Source organism: Polypterus senegalus, chromosome 4 (genome assembly GCF_016835505.1).
Source record: "Polypterus senegalus isolate Bchr_013 chromosome 4, ASM1683550v1, whole genome shotgun sequence".
In the NCBI taxonomy this organism is placed as follows: domain Eukaryota; kingdom Metazoa; phylum Chordata; class Cladistia; order Polypteriformes; family Polypteridae; genus Polypterus; species Polypterus senegalus.
Window position 1 is genome coordinate 72,525,439 of NC_053157.1, and position 24,098 is coordinate 72,549,536.

The following is a 24,098-nucleotide window of genomic DNA, read 5'->3' on the forward strand; positions in this document are numbered from 1 at the left end:
ACTCTGCCACACAGCAAAAAAATGTTCAGGAATGGTTTGAGGAACATGCAAAAGAGTTCATGGTGTTGACTTGGCCTCCAAATTCTCCAGACCTCAATCCAATCAAGTATCTGTGGGATGTGCTGGAAAAACAAGTCCAATCCCATGGAGGTTCGACCTCGCAATTTACAGTACTTGAAGAATCTGCTGCCAACATCTTGGTGCCAGATGCCACAGGACACCTTCAAAGGTCTTGTGGAGTCCATGCCCTGAAGGGTTTTGGCAGCACAAGGGGGACCTACACAATATTAGGCAGGTGGTTTTAATGTTTTGGCTGATCAGTGCATACAGTATGTTTATGTAACACTTTAACACTCCCCATTGTTTTATCACTACTTGCCTTTTGCCGTAATGGAAGGGGAGTGCAAATGCATTTCAGCCCTGGATATGGTACTTTAAATTGTGTAATTTAGTCTTATCTGGATAAAGAAAAGGGGGCAAGGACATAAATAAAGCTATACTTAGTAGTACAAAGCATATGAAACCCCATCTACAATCTACGTGCTCCCGTTAGGTCAGATTATATCAGGGCACAACGTGAGCTACCACAGCTATGCTGATGACACACAGCTGTACTTATCAATAGCTCCTGATGACACCGATTCTCTTGATTCACTAACACAATGTCTGACTTTTATCTCAGAATGGATAAATAGTAACTTTCTCAAGTTAAATAAAGAGAAAACTGAAATCTTAGTGATTGGCAATAATGGATACAATGAGGCTATTAGAAATAAACTGGATACATTAGGATTAAAAGACGAAGGTAAAAAGCTTAGGGGTACTTGTTGACTGTAATCTTAATTTTATATCGCATATTAATCAGATCATTAGGACAGCATTTTTTCACTTAAGAAACATAAGTAAAGTTAGACCTCTTATATCACTGAAAGATGCTGAGAAATTAGTTTACGCGTTTGTTTTCAGTCGACTAGATTACTGTAACGCACTCCTCTCAGGATTACCCAAAAAAGACATAAATCATTTGCAACGAGTGCAGAATGCAGCTGCTAGAATCCTAACTAGGAAAAGAAAATCTGAGCACATTTCTCCAGTTTTGATGTCACTACACTGGTTACCTGTGTCATTCAGAACTGACTTTAAAATTCTGCTTATGGTTTATAAAGCCTTAAATAATCTCGCCCCATCTTATATATCGGAATGTCTGACACCTTATATTCCAAATCGTAACCTCAGATCCTCAAATGAGTGTCTCCTTAGAATTCCAAGAATAAAACTTAAAAGAAGTGGTGAGGTGGCCTTCTGCTGCTATGCACCTAAAATCTGGAATAGCCTGCCAATAGGAATTCGCCAGGCTAATACAGTAGAGCACTTTAAAACACTGCTGAAAACACATTACTTTAACATGGCCTTTTTATAACTTCAATTTAACTTAACCCTGATACTCTGTATGTTCAATTGTTCATAATAACTATTCATGGTGGCTCTAAAATCCATACTGACCCCTACTCTCTCTTCTGTTTCTTTTTCTGGTTTCTTTGTGGTGGTGGCCTGCGTCACCTCCACCTACTCAAAGCTTCATGATGCTCCAACAATGATGGATGGATTAAAAGGCAGAAGTCTACGTGACCATCATCATCAAGTCCTTCCGTGAGAACCCTAAATCCAAAGAGGACTGTTTCATTTATGTTAGGTAGAATGCCCAGGGGGGACTGGGTGGTCTCATGGTCTGGAATCCCTAAAGATTTTTTTTTTTCTCCAGCCGTCTGGAGTTTTTTTTTGTTTTTTCTGTCCACCCTGGCCATTGGACCTTACTCTTATTCTATGTTAATTAATGTTGACTTATTTTATTTTCTTATTGTGTCTTTTATTTTTCTATTCTTTATTATGTAAAGCACTTTGAGCTACTGTTTGTATGAAAATGTGCTATATAAATAAATGTTGTTGTTGTTATCTCTCAATGTTTAAGTGTCAAATTAACTGGATACACTAACATTGCACTTTGAACCCTCAAATCATTTCAAGGATCTCTGCTTCAAACTGCCTGAGATCTCGGGCTGTTCATAAAAAGCATCCCTTCATTTTATTGGAGAGAACTGTCCTCCACGTCTCCAATTAATTATTATTAAGAGGCTACCACCTTCTTTCTTTTTGAACTAGGTACTTTATCAAGAGGCTTTTTCTGACCAGACATTGGAATACAACCTTTACTAAAAAAATACATGAACTTGTAAATGCTTATATAGTCAGTGTAATTGGAATAAAACATTTATATTTTGTAATCCTACAATATCTGAAAAAAACAGACAACAATGTGAACACAGTAACACTAACAGTTTAAGAGTGTGGCCAGAGTGAAAGACTAATGGAAAATGCCAGCTTAAGTTAGCCACCGTGTTAAATGGGCTCCAATACTATTGTTAATTTTTTTTTTTATATCCAGCATACATTTCTTGCTGGCTACAAGGTCTTGAACAGTACAGAAACATCAATCACATAAAATACCAATTTTTGATAATTTTAACTCTATGATAGACCACAGAGACTACAGATGCTTCTCGAGTCCCAGCTTTATGTTTAAGGCAGAACCCAACCATTTATGGGTACATCTTGTCAATTTAGATTTGCTGTGAAAACCAATGGTATATAATTTAAAAATTTCTAAGTCTCCTTCCCACTGCCTACAAGATTCTTTCTTCAATATGACTGTATTGGACTTTTCATTTAGGTAATAATGAATTGTAATTCCTGTGGTGAGAAGGCAGTTAGCAGGGCATTTTACAAATATTACTAAGTTTTTAATTAGCTTTTTTTCCCCCCTGTGCCTACTTGGAACAACAGTACATTGAAATAACAGGCCAATTTTGTTTATTAGAATTGCCTTTGGCTGGAATATTAAGACCTGGAAGCTACCCTGTTCTCAGTTACTACTGACTTAGTGACCACTCTTTTACTGGAAAATAATTTGCATTTTGCTGAAGTCCTTTTACAGTTAATTTTTTTCCTGTTTACATACCCAAGAGTCAGTATGTTGCATTTATATGATATCGGATACATTAATTATGTTCAACAACTAAATTCTCTTTCTGTTCTGAATGTTAAAAACTTATCACTGCTTTCAAATGCAGCATTTCTGTCCCAGTAAGCAGCCACAGATGACAATAATACATCTAATAGGGGAGCCTATATTTATTGTTGCTCTGCTTCTGCACTCAACTTGGTGAGTTGGAATGTACTTTTTGTGTTAAGTCTAACAGACTGATCCATTAGGCCATGATCAACTACTGAGGGTCTACTTGAATCCTTATTATTTTGGTTAACATTACTGCTTGAATTTTACCAGGGTATACCTGCTAAGAAGGGGTCTGTACCATTTATGCATATTATACTGGAAAAACATAACCATGTCAATATAAGCCAGACCTGTAGCAGTGTATTTGCTCAACAAATTTTCTCCCACAAAGCAAAAGTTTAATGATGTATAATGTGAATATGCAGCATTGATGCTTGGTGTCCATTTCTACTATGTACACTCACACTAGTCACACATAATTTTTATTTTCTCTAATACTAGTAACTTAATTTTTAATCTTTTTATGGATGTGAAATAATGCACAACACTGTAAAAAGTGTGCTACTTGTACAGTATGTAATATCCATTCTAATTCTACTGTTCTGTAAACAATGATTTAAAATAAAAAGAACAGAGCTCCTTCTTTCTGTGGTTGTGGACATTTTGAGCTTAAATGATGACCTTTATACATACAGTAAATCACATAGTTTACATACAGAATATATATCTAAAAGGCAAATTCAAACAACTCATTTACAGCAGGAGCAGTACCTGGTTACTAATTAAGAAAGTAGGTGAAACAAAAGCCTGCAGCCACCATTGCCTTCCAGGATCCAGGTTTGACATGTGATTTATAATATAGTATAATCTCCTACCTAGTACTAAGACCCCCTTTTGCATCCAGAACAGTCTGCTTTGTTTGAGTAATGGGTTCACCAGGATACTGAAGCATTATTCAGAGATCTGGTCCATGTCAACCTGATAGTATCATAGAGTTTTTGCATATTTTTAGGCCACATATTTATTATTCAAAGGTCATGTCCAGCCTTGTGAAAACGTTGCTCTTTTGCAGTGTTCTTCATACATAATTTATTTTGTTTTGTAGCACCCTAAGTCGATTTCTGTTAGATCCACCTCCCAATTACACAGTCACCAAGGTGTTATAAATATGATTACGTTTTTGAGACACAACATATACATTTTCCTATAGGTAACCAGAAATAAAGAAAACAGATTAACCTGGGTTATGAGTGTAACTTTTCAATAACATATTTGGGCCTGCCTTCCATCCCTCCATTTTCCAACCCGCTGAATCCAAACACAGGGTCACGGGGGTCTGCTGGAGCCAATCCCAGCCAACACAGGGCACAAGGCAGGAACCAATCCTGGGCAGGGTGCCAACCCACCTCAGGACACACACAAACACACCAAGCACACACTAGGGCCAATTTAGGATCGCCAATCCACCTAACCTGCATGTCTTTGGACTGTGGGAGGAAACCCACACAGACACGGGGTATTTGGGCCTGCCATGATTCATAATTGTTTGATTGTGAGACAGAACAGTGATGAGACTTACTCTCTTTACTTTACTTCTTGTTCTTAATTTTTATACTTGTAACAGAGAACATCTTAACTCATACAGCTAAGATTTAAGAAATTATATTAGAATTTCCAGACCTTTTTTCCCTCAATGTGAGGATGTTCATTCTTCATTTCTATCCATGAATTCTCAAGAAACATTTCTTTATGTTTAAATTTTAAACTATCATCATTATGTTTCAAATAGTTTCTATTTCTCTGTGAGACACAGCTTAGAATGGCTTCATACTGATGGATTCCTTAACCCATGTTTTTTTGTTATACATATTCTTTGGTATAAAAGTTCGGAAAATTAAAGAAGTCAATGGCATGATCTTTTTATCCTGTTTCTCTCAAAGCTTTGATTTTTTCAGTGAAAGATATTTTCAGCTTTACCTTGCATGTTAGAAATAATGTTGTTTAAATGTTCAAAGATATCGACTAAAGGCTTTGTCACATTAGGTGATTTTTCCAGCAATTTTCAGTCACAAACTTCATTTACGGTACATAATCTTAGTGAGTCAGAGGCAGTTGGTGGTGTGCTCCCATAAAACAGACCGCCTAATGTGACATGCCCAGCCACTCGCTTCAACTAGCTCACAACTCTGTCCGATAAAATCAAACAGGATTGATTTTATCTTTAATTGTAGATGCAGAGAATGCAGTAACGAGGAATAAGGAATGTAGGTGTTTTGAACCTTGCAAATGGCGGAGAGGCTCAACTTTTTTATGTCTCATATTTTACATTATACAACAGAATGGAAAAAAAGAACACAGAGATAGCATCTGTTAACCCTTTGTACAGCATCAGCTCCATCAGGCAACACAAGGACTTTGGACTTCACAATCAGAAGAGAGGCTTTTTTTTTTTGATGTTATGTTTTACGAATTATGATGGAAAAAAGAAAAAACAACAAAAAAGGGGGTGATTATTACTAAACTTGACACAGCTGTCAACCCTTAACAAGGCACCAGCTCCATCAGGCACCACGCTATAGCCTGCCAGAAAAAAGGGTACGCACGACTGTGCTGGAAGGTCAGCACCTAATCCAAAATACGACACAGCAAGTGATTTTCAGTTGTGTAAATTAACATGGTCCAGCAATAAGATCAGCATCCCGTCAGCAAATCTGACATACCCATGACTAGAAGTCACGTAATATGACAACGGCAAGTATGATAATTTTGCAATCTAAGTATCATCTGCCAGTGACATGAAGAATTCTTCTTGCTTCTGAAGGCAATAAAACTCATCCTGTAGTTCAAATACTTGTGAGAACAGTCTTTCTTAGATACTCATCTTACTTTCTAGTGAAGAAGAAGCAGATTTACAGGCTTAGACCCAACTTTTTGGCAATCAGATGTGATTTAAGAGGTCTTCATTTTATTTACGCAATAATTTTTACAACCATGACTAGTACATTTTTCAATTCATTGCTGAGGTTTTTCCCAATCAACACTTCATGATGGAGTGAGCAATAAGTTATTACAATATCACAGTTTTCTTTCTTTATTAAAGAGACAAACCTTTCCACTGCAGCAACACTTCTGTATAAATTCCCACACATGGAAGTGAAGCTGTGTAGCAACACCAACAAATTCAGAGGTGTGCAACACCTGAACTTTGCTAATTGGTCACTGGGAGTGCCTTTGAGGTCCATCCTGTTTGCAAGCCAGGTTTCTAGACTGGAACTAAAACACCTTTATTCTAGAGTTAATATAGTTTTTATGAAGAGAAAAGCTGTTTCAAAGCACCACAGTTGACAGCAACTACCTTTCTAATCCTGCCTTAACTGAAGTTGGTAATGCTTTGCCTTCTTGGAGCACACTCCCAACCCAGTCTTGGGTACCAGTAGCACTCACAAATTAAAAAACACTGGCTCCTGTGGCTGCTCAGGTGCCCTGGTTGAAAATCGCAGTTCTGCTAGATTGAGACGTGGGCACAGAGCCAGCCACTTAATTATTCTGAAGTTACTATTATGTTTGTGGAACCAGCTGTAAATGAAATGTGCTTTGTAATAGGACATATTTGAGTTGACACAACCATTTAATAAAGTGTACACTGTGACAATCAAGGGACTGACATGGTCAACAGCAGTGCCAAAGTACAATGACATTCATGTTACACTCATTTGGTATGAAAAGTTTTAATGTGTACCAAAAATACATTTCTCACACCATTACCATTCCACTGCCCAGGATGAATCCACAGATTCATGGTGTTTACAACAAAGAAAATAAAAGAAATATTATCAGTCTACCAAGCTCTTTTGGTTAACTAAGCTGTCCCAATATCTAATCCATACACTTTATAAAATTGGTCAAGGTTTCTGCTTCAACTACATGACGTGATAGTTTGTTCCAGATTCCAATGATCCTCTGTGTAAAGAAGGCTAACTAATATAAGTCTTAAATGCCATCCATCTTCTAAATCCAGAACAGGGTCACGGAGGTGCTGGAGCCTATCCCAGTAAGCACAGGCCGTAAGGCAGGAAACAATTCATGGACAGGGTGCCAGTCCATGGATTAACAAACACACACACAGTTCACTTTAGCATCTCCAATCCACCTAACTTGCATGTCCTTGGACTGTACGTCTTGTTAATTTCCACTGGTGTCCTTGACTATGTTATTCATATTTAATCAAAAGCATTCTGCTAAATCAGTATTAGCAAGGCATTTGAGAATACTGAAGGCATGGATAATGTACCCTTACAACTTTCTCTACTCAAAATAAACCAGGTTTAATTCTCTTAACCTGTCAAAACAGGATATTCTCCTTTGTCCTATGATGCACTTGGTTAGTGCTTTGTACCATTTTTAGTCAGTATCGGAAATATTCACACAGCACAACGTGGCAGGGCTTGGGGTGAGTTGGAAATCCAAAAAATGCCCCTAAATGAATTCCATATACAGTAATTTTTTTTAAAGCTGCTTCCTACTCTCAGCTAGTCATTTTCTAAGAAATTTAGAAAGCTCTGTATTGCTGTCACAGTTTATTGCACATAAATTTCTTAATTGTACCTGTTTCTTTGGATTTACTTGTCAGAGTCCCACCCTGTCATTTTTTACATACAGCAGGTAAGAAGACTTTGCTCTGAAGTTCTCCTTAGTGTTAATTTGGCACAACATTCAGGGAGAGCAGTGCAAAGAATGGTCAGAATTTAGCTGAGGGTTCAAAGAGGAATTGCCATGGCCAATTCATATTACATCACAACTCTACTACAAAAAGAGGCAAAAACAATTTGTGTTTCCACTTTAGTATATGTTTTTTTGTTGCTTTTTTTTTTAAACACTTAATTACTATACTGCAGCAACTGGTGTTTTGACATAATTTCCAAAAATATCTCCACATTTCCAGTTCATGGTAAAGTTTGTTGAGCCCAAAAAGATATCTTTCAAGTAATTGTCTTGGCACATCAAGTACTATCATACACATTCAAATAAAGTAATCAAAAATGCAATAAATAACAGAGTTTTGGAATTTAAACGAATTTTCCCATATACTTAACACAGGAAAACAAAAGAGATACTCAACTCTATTTTTGGTCAAGCTATAACAAATATGGTATAAAAGCACGGCGACATTTTGGATAAGAGTCAAACTTCTTGTGATAAAACTCCTGGCATAGAGCAGCAGCCAATGCTTGATTAAACAAAACATATAATACAACAAGCCACCAAGTCAAGTTCCAACCACCTAATGTCAGACTGAGTGAAATGTAAATTAACAGTTCTGCAAAGTAATGTGGACTTGAAATCAGACCGAACCAATCTCCAACAGGAATACTGTGTTGCATGTTTATTACTTTACCTGTGTGGGGAAAAAATGAGAGGACATGATTATATATTCCGTGTTTCAGTATAAGAAGTGTATACTACTATATACAATTACAATCTACACAAATACACAATAACATCTGTTCCTCAGAAGCTATGAAGAGTAGCAATTGGAAATGGGAAAAGGTGCACAGACTTGTGTTTTTAAAGGTTATTTACTTGTATTACTTTGAAAGTCTATATATTTGTGTATGTGTCTACAGGGTCTCTTATTCATTTCTTGTTATAATAAAATACTCTGCAATGGAATTCTACCTTGATGTATAGTAATTGACTATTGAAGATTGTCTCAGTTTCATATAATCTCTTTTTTCAATACAATTTACTTTTTACCTTAAATGCAGTTAAAATAATTAATTGTTATTGTTGATGTTTTTTGTGCATTGCCTTTAAAAATTGGATTTAACATTCTTTTATACACAGTTCTGAATCTTCTATGGGACTCACCGTTATTTTCTTTTCTAAGATTGGCAAGAATTGTAAGACATCTATTTTGATGAACTGATGCCCATATAAACATTGCAATTCCCAGAAAATGAGAAAAATGAATCTGTGCATAACGATTCTCTGTAGAACCTGTAAAAAATATTTTAATATACTAAGAAAGTTGGCATTTTTTTCATTATATTTTACATGTTTATCTGGTGTTTTCATCAAACAGGACATACAAGTTTAAAATATACACAACATATTGTTATATATTTCTGCAAATGTAACTGGCAGGTGAAGTGACTTCTTAAGGATCATACAGTGAAACAGCAATGTGGATTCAATATAGACAAATTAGTTTACTGTTAAAATGGTTTAACTAATAGTGTTATCATTTTATTTATATTTAATGGACACATTTTATTTACTGTTAACACTGATTTTAAATATTAATACAAGGTTAGAAATACAGAGTCAACTACTGATGTATTTGTAAATGTGTGCTGTCATCAAAGTCTGATTATTCCTGTTGACATTCGATTTTGTCTATGTGACAAGTATATTGCATGTTCTTTCCATATTAAAACACACACTGGTTTCTTCTACTGTATATAGTGTCAATATCTGATTGCTCCTTGCCTGTACTTCTGCATAGTTTTCACAGTAACTGTTAACAGGTTTAAATAATAAAACCCAAGTGAACAAAATATAATTCCAATACTTTAATTTATTGTAAAAAGTTATTTAGTAATCAATACTCCATGTAAAAAAGCCATTATAAAGGATAACACTACCTTCAACTGCAGCCACTACTCCAAGTATTTTTTTTTTTAATTCCAGTTTTTATAACTACATAAAATATTTGACATTTGAAAGTTTAACAATAAGCTCCTCATTGTGCTACCACAAACTCAAGTGGATTGATGCTTAGACTTTTATAACTTGGTAATGGCCCACTAAACTTCTTGTTTTTTAAACTCCTGATGTACTGTAGACCTACTTGTGTTTCAGGTTGTCATTCTATAAGGCACTGCTGCCCTCCAAGCTTTAGCTTATGGTAAAATTAGCTTGAAATCCACCTGGACAATCCTACATAAAAAAGCAAAAATCATGCCCTAATACAGCTAAAAATTCTCAGTATATAACACATAATACTGCACTGCTATAAACACCCCAAAAACAATCATGACTATTCAGCTATTCAAAACAGTTATATATGGACAAAGGTATGTACAGTAACTCCTTCACATTTGTGGTTTTGGTTATTCATGAGTTGGCTGTGAAAATTTAAATGGGAAGTTCTGGAGCTTGTTGAAAGATCACAGAAACTTGTAGACAATGAATAAACCAAAAATATATAGACAATGCTGGGAATTATCTCTATCATATAAAATCATATAACAGTGGTTTTAATATTTGTTAATGTAAGTGCATATTACATCTTTAAAACCAAGTTATTTTTGGTAAACAAAAACAATGAACCTGAGGTAGTACAGCATAGCTATTAAAACGCTGTCCATCTGTCCAGTGATCTGTATATTGCAAATGAATCTGAACTGATGCTGATGCCATTCCAGGTCTGGAGCTCAGCTTTGATACTCTCCCTCCATTGCTGTCCTGTACAAAGCCCCTGTGATGTGCCTCATCATTTGCCTAGTTTTAAAACCAGCCCTGCTTTACATGGCTCGCCTGGGGGTCATTGGCAACTTGATCTGCTACACTTTTTCCTAGCTCCATGAGTCCAGTGCTCTGCTGGCATTAGAGCAACCAGGCCAGTGGATCTTAGCAGCTAGAGAAGAGAGAAGCGTTGGAGAATCTAGAGAGGTAGCAGTCAGTATATCAGCCGTCGATCATCTCCCCCACTAATGCTGCAAACAGCATTAAAGATCTCAGCAACACTCCTGTAACTCCTCTGAGTAAGTTCATTAAAGGGCTTTGATGAACTCATAGCTTTGCAAAGCTGGATGGTGGGTCTTCTTTCTCTGACATCCTGACCAATGTAGCACCCGCACCAAGTCCCGGAATGCTCTTGCTCTTTACAAGGTTCTCTTAGGTGGCCAGATATTCTGAAAAGAACCACTTGCCATTTTATAGGTGTGCTGTCACTCAAATACCAGCTTATAAAATGGGTGACTCATCTTGGGCTGATGCAGCTGGTCAATGCCATTACAATATTAAGAACTGTGAATGTTATTTCCAATATAACAAATTGAAAGTGTGAAAGCTAGAAAAGTTTAACAGGTCCACTTAGCTAATCATATGGTATGTTTGTCTGTGTGTTTTAGGGCAAAGTATTATTTGTGAATATTCACATTCTTCCATCCCCAACCCTTGCAAATGTTAAGGGGTTACTGTACTAGACTGTAATCAACATTAAACATGGAAATTATTTATACATATACTTTAGTCCATTATTTCAAAAAGAAAGAAGGTAATTTTAACTAACCTCCAGCCTGACTGATAGATGATGTAGAAATTACAGTTAAACCAAGCAGAACATAATAGGCAAGGCCAAAGCAGTACTGCACAATATGTAGGACTCCATCTGAAAACACACTGATGAAAAGGCACTCATAAAGCCTTCTGACGGAGTGAGCCCACAAAAGTAGATGAATCAAAAGAACTGATAACTGGTTACCTAAAATTTAGAAAATGGAGAATTGCAATCACGTGTATGTAATTTTTGAAGCTGCACTGACCAGTTAGGCACTGTGCTATACTCAGAGACCAGGCATTACAGTGATAAGTGCAATTACAGCAGAATTGCAATGAGAAAGACATACAGTATTTTGTTGTTAAGTAAACATTCAGATGTCATGTATAAAGTACATAATACACTCATGTGGCCTACACCACGACAGAGATATATTTTGTGTATGCATCAGTTCCTTCCAAAGACTAAAAATACATCAGGAACTATTAGTAAAAATTAAGGAATCAACATTTTCCAAATATTTAAAAAGTACTAGGCAATTATTGTACCTGAAAAAAATTCTTAGAACTTAAAAGTCACACATTAATAAATGCACACCTTTGGTGTAATGCAATACTAAATCCACCACTCCAGTGTTTCACGCATACTGCATGAACATAACCACTTGCTTGAACTCATTCATTATACTTCCACAGACAAGGCACAAAGAAGTGAAGTTATTAGCCAATTAAATTAATAAAGCAGTTTTTTTTGAAGGTCAAATTAAGATGCCAATGTACAAATTTACTAGAAATGTCCAAAATGGTAGGAACCATAAATAATGCCTCATTCAAATAAAGTCAACTTATTTACCAAATAGTATCTTATGTCACTGGGAAATAACTAAATATCTCAAACAAAAAGAAGAGTGCCTCATATCCACATGCCCACTCAGCTCACTTGTGTTTGGCTTCTAAGAACTGGAGAGATTGAGCCGTGGGGTGGTTTAACTAATGTGACTGGAGAGATAGCTGCCCCACATGAAAAAGAACAACTCTATAGATGATGGTTCATTGGGTGAGAGAAATCTGAAAATAATAAACAGAAGAAGTCATGGTCTTGCAAAAAGTGATGATTAATCAACTAAGTGAATTTTCATTAGCGGCAAATCAGAAATTGTGCTTGTGTAATTACAATAGTTTTGAATATTCATTAAGTAACTATTTATCATTTCTGAATGTACAGACAAAGTCTGCATTGTGACCCCTGCTTCTTAATAAACCATGTTGTATACATCATAAACTGAGGTATGCATGCTTTATAGTGCAACAGGAAGTGCCTTTGGGTGTAAAATGTGATATGAAAGCACAGCACAATATCACTAAAGTGGGATTAAGAATTCCAAAAACAGCACCAAAATATATTAAACCTGCTGAAGGTCCTGAAGTTACGAGGTTCAATAACAATGGCAATAAAGACTTTTTTTATTATTAAATATAATTAGTTAATACAATGGTACATAGAACAATAACTAAGTGTGTTTTCTAGTCATTTCAAATTTCACTCTGCTTCATCATAAACGCACAACAAATTAATGAGCCTGTGTTTTATCAGGCCTTCTCAAGAAAGTAAACGTTTGAGGATATGGCAACAGTGAAAATCATATTTGATTGTTCCACTGTATTAGAGCCTGAAAAAGAAACCGAACCTACACTCACCTAAAGGATTATTAGGAACACCTGTTCAATTTCTCATTAATGCAGTTATCTAATCAACCAATCACATGGCAGTTGATTCAATGCATTTAGGGGTGTGGTCCTGGTCAAGACAATCTCCTGAACTCCAAACTGAATGTCAGAATGGGAAAGAAAGGTGATTTAAGCAATTTTGAGCGTGGCATGGTTGTTGGTGCCAGACGGGCCGGTCTGAGTATTTCACAATCTGCTCAGTTACTAGGATTTTCACGCACAACCATTTCTAGGGTTTACAAAGAATGGTGTGAAAAGGGAAAAACATCCAGTATGCGGCAGTCCTGTGGGCGAAAATGCCTTGTTGATGCTAGAGGTCAAAGGAGAATGGGCCGACCAATTCAAGCTGATAGAAGAGCAACTTTGACTGAAATAACCACTCGTTACAACCGAGGTATGCAGCAAAGCATTTGTGAAGCCACAACACGCACAACCTTGAGGCGGATAGGCTTCAACAGCAGAAGACCCCACCGGGTACCACTCATCTCCACTACAAATAGGAAAAAGAGGTTACAATTTGCATGAGCGCACCAAAATAGGACAGCTGAAGATTGGAAAAATGTTGCCTGGTCTGATGAGTCTCGATTTCTGTTGAGACTTTCAAATAGTAGAGTCAGAATTTGGCGTAAACAGAATGAGAACATGGATCCATCATGCCTTGTTACCACTGTGCAGGCTGGTGGTGGTGGTGTAATGGTGTGGGGGATGTTTTCTTGGCACACTTTAGGCCCCTTAGTGCCAATTGGGCATCGTTTAAATGCCACGGGCTACCTGAGCATTGTTTCTGACCATGTCCATCCCTTCATGACCACCATGTACCCATCCTCTGATGGCTACTTCCAGCAGGATAATGCACCATGTCACAAAGCTCGAATCATTTCAAATTGGTTTCTTGAACATGACAATGAGTTCACTGTACTAAAATGGCCCCCCCAGTCACCAGATCTCAACCCAATAGAGCATCTTTGGGATGTGGTGGAACGGGACCTTCGTGCCCTGGATGTGCATCCCACAAATCTCCATTAACTGCAAGATGCTATCCTATCAATATGGGCCAACATTTCTAAAGAATGCTTTCAGCACCTTGTTGAATCAATGCCACGTAGAATTAAGGCAGTTCTGAAGGCGAAAGGGGGTCAAACATCGTATAAGTATGGTGTTCCTAATAATCCTTTAGGTGAGTGCATATAAAATGCTGCAAATTTTAATTATAAAAATATTATGCCCATCAGGAATAGTGAAATCTCAGAGATTTTATTTCATTTACTTGTTATAACTTCTCAGGACTACAGACACCAGGATGTGCAATACTTATTAATTTTGAGGCTATAGTCTACTTTTGGGCATCTGGTGCTCCCCAATATGACAAAGCTTTTCCTCTTTCCTTATTAATGATCAAGTATAAGGTTTATATTCTGTAATCCCATATAATAAAATAAAAAAAGGTTTAAAAATAATGTATTAAGTTTAGTCATTGTATATTAAAGAGCCTATATTAATGCCCTAACATAACTAAACAAAAAGAACTGCATCATGTCCCCAAAAATTAAATTGTTATACTGTATAATGAGCCACATTGAAAAGCACATCTTCTGAGTTGTGGTACAATGGTTAGCACTGCAGCCTATCAGTAACGGTTTCCTGGATTCACATAACGCTATGTGGATTTTGCACATTCTCTCTGTGACTACAAGAACTTTCTTTTATTATCCCAAACACTTATGTGTTTTGCTCATTGATGCAAATGCAAGTGGACTCTGTGATGGATTGTATCCCAAGCCAGAGTTGGTGCTTAATACTGCATGGATGGTGTGTGGACCTAACAAACCTGAACTGGAGTAAGCGAGTTTAAGAATGTTATGTCTACCCAGCAGATACAGATTACCTAATATATTTTTGTCATTTTTTACTCCAACATCAAAAAATCTGTTAGGATTGCTCCATAAAGTACCTCCATCTAACTTCACTTTAGAGATACTGCAGACAATCACTCAAAGAAAGATTTTACATTACAACTGATTGTAATATGCAATCATATACAATCAAATATGTTAACTTATGAGATATCTATTATTTACACAAACAGACATATAGTAAAATGATTATGGGAATTAAAAGAAGTAAACAACTTAAATAATGCTTAATCTGAAACTAAACATACTGGGTCACATTAAGTAGACATATTACATAGAGTGGTAAAGGTGTGGCTTAATGCCCTTGTTCACTGTCAGTCTTTACTGATCTGGATGTGTTTGTGTGTTCATGTCTTCCTTTTCATCATCCAGCATGTGCTCTTCAAGGGCAAGCAAGCTGTCAGCTATAATTACCTATAAATTTCTTTGAATATGTGAGTGTGTATGTGTGTATGGTTGTAAGCTTGTGTGGATGCGTCCATCTGCATGTACATGTATATTTAAATAGATTATGTCAAAAACTGCGGCGGCACGGTGGCGCAGTGGTAGCGCTGCTGCCTCGCAGTTAGGGGACCCGGGTTCGCTTCCCGGGTCCTCCCTGTGTGGAGTTTGCATGTTCTCCCCGTGTCTGCGTGGGTTTCCTCCGGGCACTCCGGTTTCCTCCCACAATCCATAGACATGCAGGTTAGGTGGATTGGCGATTCTAAATTGGCCCTAGTGTGTGCTTAGTGTGTGGGTATGTTTGTGTGTGTCCTGCTGGTGGATTGGCTCCAGCAGACCCCCGTGACCCTGTATTCGGATTCAGCGGGTTAGATAATGGATGGATGGATGGAAAAACTGCTTAATCACTGGACATTGGTCAAAACAAAGTAGAAGGTTATGGAAATAAGTACTGAACCAAACTGAACAAAAAAAAGAATAGGCATGAAGCTCGAAATAAGACAAATAGGATGCAACATGTTTTAAAAAAGATAATGTCAGTTTTGTTTGAGACTTTATCGTTGTAGGTCTCAGTATTAAAGGGAAATTTTGAAAAACCACTCATTCCAAATTTTTCTATCTTTGCTACAGTACTACTGTATGCTATCATACAGGATCTTTACATAACTCAATTATAATTTTATCAGTTTCGTTTTTCCAAACACACAGATACATGTGTAATTATTTTTGACTATTTGAAGATTACAAATGACCAAACTTCCAATTACATGAAATAAAAGACAACACAATTCTTATTAGGCCTCTGCTGATAGACAGTTAACTGCCTCACTCGGCTGCCATGCTCTTTATTCGTGTTAAATCTGATTTACCGGTGGTATGTTTTTTTTTATTACAGACAAAATGTTAACAATGAATAAAAGGATGCTACATTAGTAAAATGTCATAATGTAACAGTGGTTGTCCTTTTCAAAAATGTGTAGGATTTTAAAAGAACTAGAAATCTACATTCTGCAAGATGTCCAAAGCTCTGAAGATCAGTAATTCATTGGATGTCGCTTTTCCAAATGATGACTGCACAGTTGCTGCCTGTAGCCACAGAACTGATGTATTAGTGACGTTAGGTCATCAGAGCAACAGTGAAGATGGATATAATTTTGAAGCCAAATATAACTTTTGCACTTTGGGTTCATTTAGTGTTCAAACAATAATGGAGAGCTATAAAACTTAAATAAGCATATTTGTCAGCATTGCTTAAAAAAGGTAATTGTTATCAAATACAATCAATTTAGTAGACACACATAAAATCCAAACACCCCGATGCTTTGGCTCAGCTGATGCCATCTGCTTCTTCATTGTCTGCCACACCTTCTGGGGCACAACATTTATGATTCATTTTTTATAAGTTGCTATAACTTGCAGTTTTTTTTTATTAACTTATTGATTGTTATTTATTGGCTACCATTTGCAGAAAATTGTTTAAAAATAAACTTGCATGGTTTGCCTATATGGCAGAAAGTAACTTCTGCATATTCTATAGACTGCTGTTCATAATGAATTTATCTGTTCTGTTTAAACAAAAAAATGCACTTTTGAGAATGTCTTCCCTTTAAATGAAAACCACATTTAAACTACTTAAATTAAAAAGAATCAGAGTCTTATCCATACATACTACCCAGCCCTATAAACGACATTAATAAAACTGCCTACAGTCATATTTTTTGTTAGTTATTCAAATACGATAAACAGCCTATCAGCATGCCACTAATTCATTAAAGTTAGTTCTGTTCTGTCTGCTCCAGTGTCACAAGTACATGTTAGTACTCTTTTTTTACGCTTATTGCGACATACTCAAGAGGTGAAAATGGTGAGGTTTACAAATTCTTTATTATTTCCAAATATGAAGATGCAAACCCACAGTCTGGCTCCTACCATGTCCTGACATTTATTCCAATTTCAGGTAAGGCGGCTTTTTCTCATTTAGGCAACTATGAATTTTGTCAAAATTGCATTGTTTTGATGCTTGAAGACTTATGTGATTCTAAATGTATCTTAATATTGACAGAATATTAATATTCCCACAGTGCATTAGGCTGGTCTGAAAATTAGACCCAACATATCAATAGGTGTAAAACAACACAACTCTAACATCGTATATTATTGTTATACTTGCCGTTTTCATGTTGCACACAGAAATTAGTTAGTGCACTGCTAAGGTCACTTAACCAAATTGGATAACGCACTCCAAAGAACACTGCATTTATATGGTATCTTATAAGGAAGCTGTTCCAAATAACAGAAACAATATAAAAATGGAAAAACCACCTGCAAAAAAACAAACAAAAGAAAACAATGATCATACAACACAGTGCACAAATTCACCTTTTTATTCAAATTAAGCCACTCCACCTATTTTGGTGTAACTACAAAATTCATATTTTGTTTTTTGTCCTTTATATTGGCTGGTAAAAGACAGCATGTACTTGAAGGGGGTCAAACTCAATGATTTTACAAAATATGGAGGATTTCTAGATACTAAGTAAAGATTCAAAATTGCTTTTTTTGGCTCAAAGAGATTTTTGTTCTTCCACCCATCTCTTTCTGGTTTGGGTTGGGTAGGGTAGGGGAGGACATCTCATTTCAATGAAGATGGATGGTGCCAAGTCCAGTGATTCTTAACCTTTTTTGAGTCACAGACAACTTTAAGAATCTGATGAGAGCTATGGACCCACATCCCCAGAAATATTCACATAAACATAACTTTGCATGCAATTTATATAATGTACTTTATTTATCAAGATTTGATTGTCTCATACACAAAGTATTATTAAACTTTAAAGTAAAGAACCTGCAAAAAGTAATTGCCACTCATTATAATTATGAAATAGAATCCTCTTGTACAAATTAAAACAAATCTACTAATACTATGTTTTCTACTACCATTACTACTGCAACTACTTCTACTGTAAATCAACAGTAGCGGCCTTTACAGTGAATATACTGTAAATGTTAACTTTTATCTGACCCTCATGGATCCCCTGAAACCCCTGAGCCCCTAGGGGGTCCATCGACCTCAGGTTAAGGACCCCTGGCCTAGTCAATTTAAGGGTTATTGATGATATCATTCAGTACTGCACAGCAGTGTAGGTCAAAAAGTATTAGGGTCACTCCATGTCAAATTAACCAAAGGTCCACGCACTTTGTACTCAAAAAATTCTGGAAAAATTACCAGGTGTATCCATGTTAGTGAGGAGACACCCTGTGCATTTTTTTTGATGGAAGAACAATATTTTCCAAGATAAAGCCAGTTTACCAATGTGGGACTTTGGGTTGTTGACTTTATCCAGCCTCATTTTTTCCTCAAATTTCACAAGTCCATAGCTCAAGAACTAAACCACCAAGCAGGTTCAGACGTTGCAGGCCAGTCCATTAATTGATATAGTATGTGATGAAGTTCAAACATTTGGTCCAGATGACCTTGCATGCCACTTGAAATTGACGAAAATTGAATTGGAGTTTTTAGCTTAGCTACGTTTTGACCTCAGAAACACATATTTGTAACCAACACAAACTTTTAATTTTTTTTTTCCTTATTCAGATAACTATATAGGCTTTCTGAAAGAGCAATAAACAGAAAAGTAACTGTAGCAGGGTTTGAACAGCAGACCTTTCACAAATCTAAAAAATCATTTTGAATTACATTTTCAGAGAACCCTAATGGCATGTGGGAATGTGCAGATAATTTTTTAAATATTTTGCACATATTCTACATTATCCCTTCTTTCTCAAAATACAAGCCTTACATTTTCTTATGCAAATATTTAATGTTTATTTTCCATCGTAAACATAGTCTGAATGCATCATGTGTCAATAATGTTAATCACTGTGTTTTCAAGCATTAAGTTATCAAAAATGTCAAACTTCTTTTCATATCAAATGACAATGTCTTATCTAATGTTGCTGAACACAGAATGTGATTCTCCATGGCCAAAAGAGTACCTGCTACTCGAGAATACCACTTTTATAGCCCTACAGAAGATGGAAAAGTCAAAGTCAGCCGGTTGTCTAGTAAAGACAGTCAAGTGACTGTTCGAACATTCACTACTGAAGCAGCAGCCGAGATGCTGCCCTCTCACGATCACACTCAGATGTGTCCTTCACATGAGACCAGTGTCCTACTGGAGGCTCTGTTGGGTGCATGAATGATGAAAAATGTTGGACTGGTGTGATTCGTGACAAGAGTGAAGTGGAATCAGACATCCTCATGTGTTTAATGCATCCAAAGTCTCCTGCACAGCCTCTCCATTAACTACCTAGAGATGATGTCTGTTGGGTTCCATTACAATGCGTCACTGCACTGCTTACTTTACCTCCAACAGTCTGTGGAACGCAGTATCATCTTGATGTCAAATACAAAGATGCCCTACACTCTGTGCACTTCAATTGAAACAGAAATGAAATGGGCCATAATCTTGCTGCTGCAATGCCAAGATGTTAACATTTCATTATAACTAGTGTTGTATTTAATTATACAAAATAACGTGTTGTGCTTAATGTGTCTTTGGTAATTTATTTTTTTTCCCCATTAATCCTATACCCAAGTTAGTGATGAAGAACTTGCTAATTATGGTTACTGACAAATTGTGAATTTAAGGCATGTTTAGAATGGAAAATAAAAATGAAAGATTCACATAATAAAAGTATTCTTTTTTGTGAAAGAAGGAACCATGTAGGTTCCAGTGAAACTAATTTTAAAAAGGTCTGGGTGTTCCCACAGTGCATTAGGCTGGTCTGAAAATTAGACCCAAAATGAATTTTCACATTTGAGAGGTCTACTGGACAAACCCTGCTAGTTTCTTGTTTGCTTATAACCTTATAAAAAGCCCTGTGTAGGATTTTAAACATGGAAAAAATTTCAGCAGGCTGTATTGGTTAGAAGTATGCTTTCTGTAAGCCTAAACATTGCATTTTTTCCCCATTTTTGAAGGTCTGACCTTACCAAGTGGTGTCAACTAAACCAAACATTTTGATTTTTTTTATGTGCTATACCTATAAAGGTACCAATATGCACAATTTTCTTGCGAAATTGATTTATAAAAATAAAGCCGTGTCAAATTTGACACTCCTCTCCCCTCACAAAATTGGCTGTATCTTGAAAAGTGTTAATTTTACATCAAAATAATTTGACAAGATAACATGAGTACACCTGGTATTTTTGTCAGACTTTTTTGAGCCTGAAGAACATGGGATTTCTGGAAAATTGGTTGATTTGACATGGAATGACCCATTTGTACTATAGTTACATGAACATTATATTTCAACAGTCTGTTCCTTAGTTTAATGGTTTCATGCCAGTTTGCCAGAACAATGTCAGGACAGGTCCAATTTTGGCAGCAACAATGGATTCGTTACCTCTCATGCAGCACTCCTCAACTATTCAACCCATTTGAATATATATTTTACATTGTTTCTAAAATATGCGGAAAGTTGATGGATCCGTGCTCCTAATACAGTTTTTTGTGGGCTGTAATCTTCTTTGGTGCATATCTAAAGTGGAGAGGCCATATTAACAATAGTATAACATACCACCAACCAGATCAGTTCACATCTGTGACACACCAACTCAGACAAACACAATTCATACCAACATGAACCACAGGCAAAAGTTAAAAAAAAAAAAAAAATTACTTTATTTTGGTAACTTTTAAGCTTGCCCTTATTTAATTCAATGTAGCCTTAATCAAAGGTTGAATTAAAAAAAAAACTAAGATGAAAAATAACTGGACTTAACTGAAAGAAATCTGTATTTCATACTAATGCAACGTTTTCTTTAATAATTTAAGTGAATAAAATCACTCAATACAGCTTTGAATAAATGTAGAATTTAACACATAAACAGTAAGTCAGGGCTCAGAAATGGTGGGATTGAATGTTGGACTAGTGCTTCTGGCAGTACTAATAGTGCAACATTTTTTTTCCACTTTAACCACTTTTTTTTTTTCTTTTCATTTTTATTACTATTTAATTTAATATTGTTTCTTTGTATCAGTATACTGCTGCTGGATTATGTGAATTTCCCCTTGGGATTAATAAAGTATCTATCTGTCTAAAGATATGGTGAACTCCCTAAGCTTTGGAATTCTCACTAGAGTCATCCTTAAACTGGATAAGCAGCACAAAATATGTATTGCTTGGGAATCAGAGACCCTTCTTGTTTTTTTATTATTAATATTCCGAACTGTTGCTATTGTATCTTTGGCTTGGATGTTACAGGTTGCAACGAGTAAATAAACCTGAAATATATGTTTTTGTGTGTGTGCGTTTAATTTTGAACTGTAAAGCAATAAGAGAATATTTTCAAAGGGAGAAAGAAATTCTTTTCTATACCCGCTGTAAATATAAATGTATGTACTGTGTTCATATCCATAATATTCGGTGTATATATTCACCCGTTTATAAATGCATAAATTGTATAATACACAATATACAGTATGTTGAACATAATAACACAATATATATATTATAAATTACTATCTAAATAACAAACTTTCAACATAGAAAGCAATGGATAAATTAATACTGACTCACACTTCATTCACTTAAAAATAGCATTTTTAAGAGCTGTGATTTAAGGCGACAACCCGACATTTACTTCTTTTTTCTTTAATTACTAACAACGCACAGATTACAAGTAATAACTTTACCTTTTAGGTACATCGAAAAGACGTAACAATGCTCCTCTACGTAAATCGTTTTTTGTTTTACCATAACGAATTAGATCTTCAAAAATATACAGAATTTTGGAATTGCTGTAGTTAACCTTAGCTCGACTCAATTTGAAGATACAAACAGAAAAAGCGAACGCTAATGCAAGAAATAACCAAATGAAATCAATGAAAGCCCAGCAGGTAAAGGACATTTTTTTCTTCAAACTGAGCAGTTGTATTTCCGGTACGCACTTAAAACATTCCGACAGGCTCCGATTGGGATGACTGGGAAGGGACTGCAGCTACACCTTCCGGTAACTTCTTTCCAGGGACGTGTGAATGGTTAAGTTCATTTGAACATGTGTTCCTTTAAATGCATTCTTGAATTAGTAAGAGAAAAAAAGCAAACTTCTTAAAGCCGTATTTCACCGATGGGGATACGTGGTATTTGTTTATGTTTTTTGCACAACATATGGCTAGTATTGTATAATGCGGCACGGTGTTCTCCTTTTCGTTATGAAGCCCTAAAGTGCTGATATCGTCCATTTCAAGTAGAACGTTGAGGAATTTAAATTTCAGATTTGCAATTAACTTCCGTGATGGGATTATTTGCTTTGTAATATAAACCTTTTGAATTTTGATTTGAACACATTGAACTTCGTATCTGCTCAGACGTCTCGCATAGCTACAGTGCTTTGTATCATGTAAAATAGCTTAGGATTTTTTTCACTGTCAGTTTTCCCAGCACACATAACTGTACTTGTTACACATGCCTGAAGTTTGAGGTATTATAAAGCAGATAGTTGCATGATATACAGTGGTGTGAAAAACTATTTGCCCCCTTCCTGATTTCTTATTCTTTTGCATGTTTGTCACACAAAATGTTTCTGATCATCAAACACATTTAACCATTAGTCAAATATAACACAAGTAAACACAAAATGCAGTTTTTAAATAATGATTTTTATTATTTAGGGAGAAAAAAAATCCAAACCTACATGGCCCTGTGTGAAAAAGTAATTGCCCCCTTGTTAAAAAATAACCTAACTGTGGTGTATCACACCTGAGTTCATTTTCCGTAGCCACCCCCAGGCCTGATTACTGCCACACCTGTTTCAATCAAGAAATCACTTAAATAGGAGCTGCCTGACACAGAGAAGTAGACCAAAAGCACCTCAAAAGCTAGACATCATGCCAAAATCCAAAGAAATTCAGGAACAAATGAGAACAGAAGTAATTGAGATCTATCAGTCTGGTAAAGGTTATAAAGCCATTTCTAAAGCTTTGGGACTCCAGCGAACCACAGTGAGAGCCATTATCCACAAATGGCAAAAACATGGAACAGTGGTGAACCTTCCCAGGAGTGGCCGGCCGACCAAAATTACCCCAAGAGCGCAGAGACAACTCATCCGAGAGGTCACAAAAGACCCCAGGACAACGTCTAAAGAACTGCAGGCCTCACTTGCCTCAATTAAGGTCAGTGTTCACGACTCCACCATAAGAAAGAGACTGGGCAAAAACGGCCTGCATGGCAGATTTCCAAGACGCAAACCACTGTTAAGCAAAAAGAACATTAGGGCTCGTCTCAATTTTGCTAAGAAACATCTCAATGATTTGCGAAGACTTTTGGGAAAATACCTTGTGGACTGATGAGACAAAAGTTGAACTTTTTGGAAGGCAAATGTCCCTTTACATCTGGCGTAAAAGGAACACAGCATTTCAGAAAAAGAACATCATACCAACAGTAAAATATGGTGGTGGTAGTGTGATGGTCTGGGGTTGTTTTGCTGCTTCAGGACCGGGAAGGCTTGCTGTGATAGATGGAGCCATGAATTCTACTGTCTACCAAAAAATCCTGAAGGAGAATGTCCGGCCATCTGTTCGTCAACTCAAGCTGAAGCGATCTTTGGTGCTGCAACAGGACAATGACCCAAAACACACCAGCAAATCCACCTC

General features: G+C 36.3%; 1 protein-coding gene across 1 annotated transcript; it reads right to left on the reverse strand.

The window, feature by feature from the left end:
- Positions 1–7,727: 7,727 nt before the first annotated feature.
- srd5a3 (steroid 5 alpha-reductase 3) lies at positions 7,728–22,380 on the reverse strand. The gene is made up of 5 exons (XM_039750871.1): positions 22,140–22,380; positions 17,609–17,760; positions 11,370–11,561; positions 8,942–9,070; positions 7,728–8,468 (listed from the first exon to the last, which is right to left on the reverse strand). Exons 1-5 carry the CDS (start codon positions 22,352–22,354, stop codon positions 8,209–8,211), a joined length of 948 nt encoding a protein of 315 aa, XP_039606805.1. The 5' UTR covers positions 22,355–22,380; the 3' UTR covers positions 7,728–8,208.
- Positions 22,381–24,098: the final 1,718 nt, after the last annotated feature.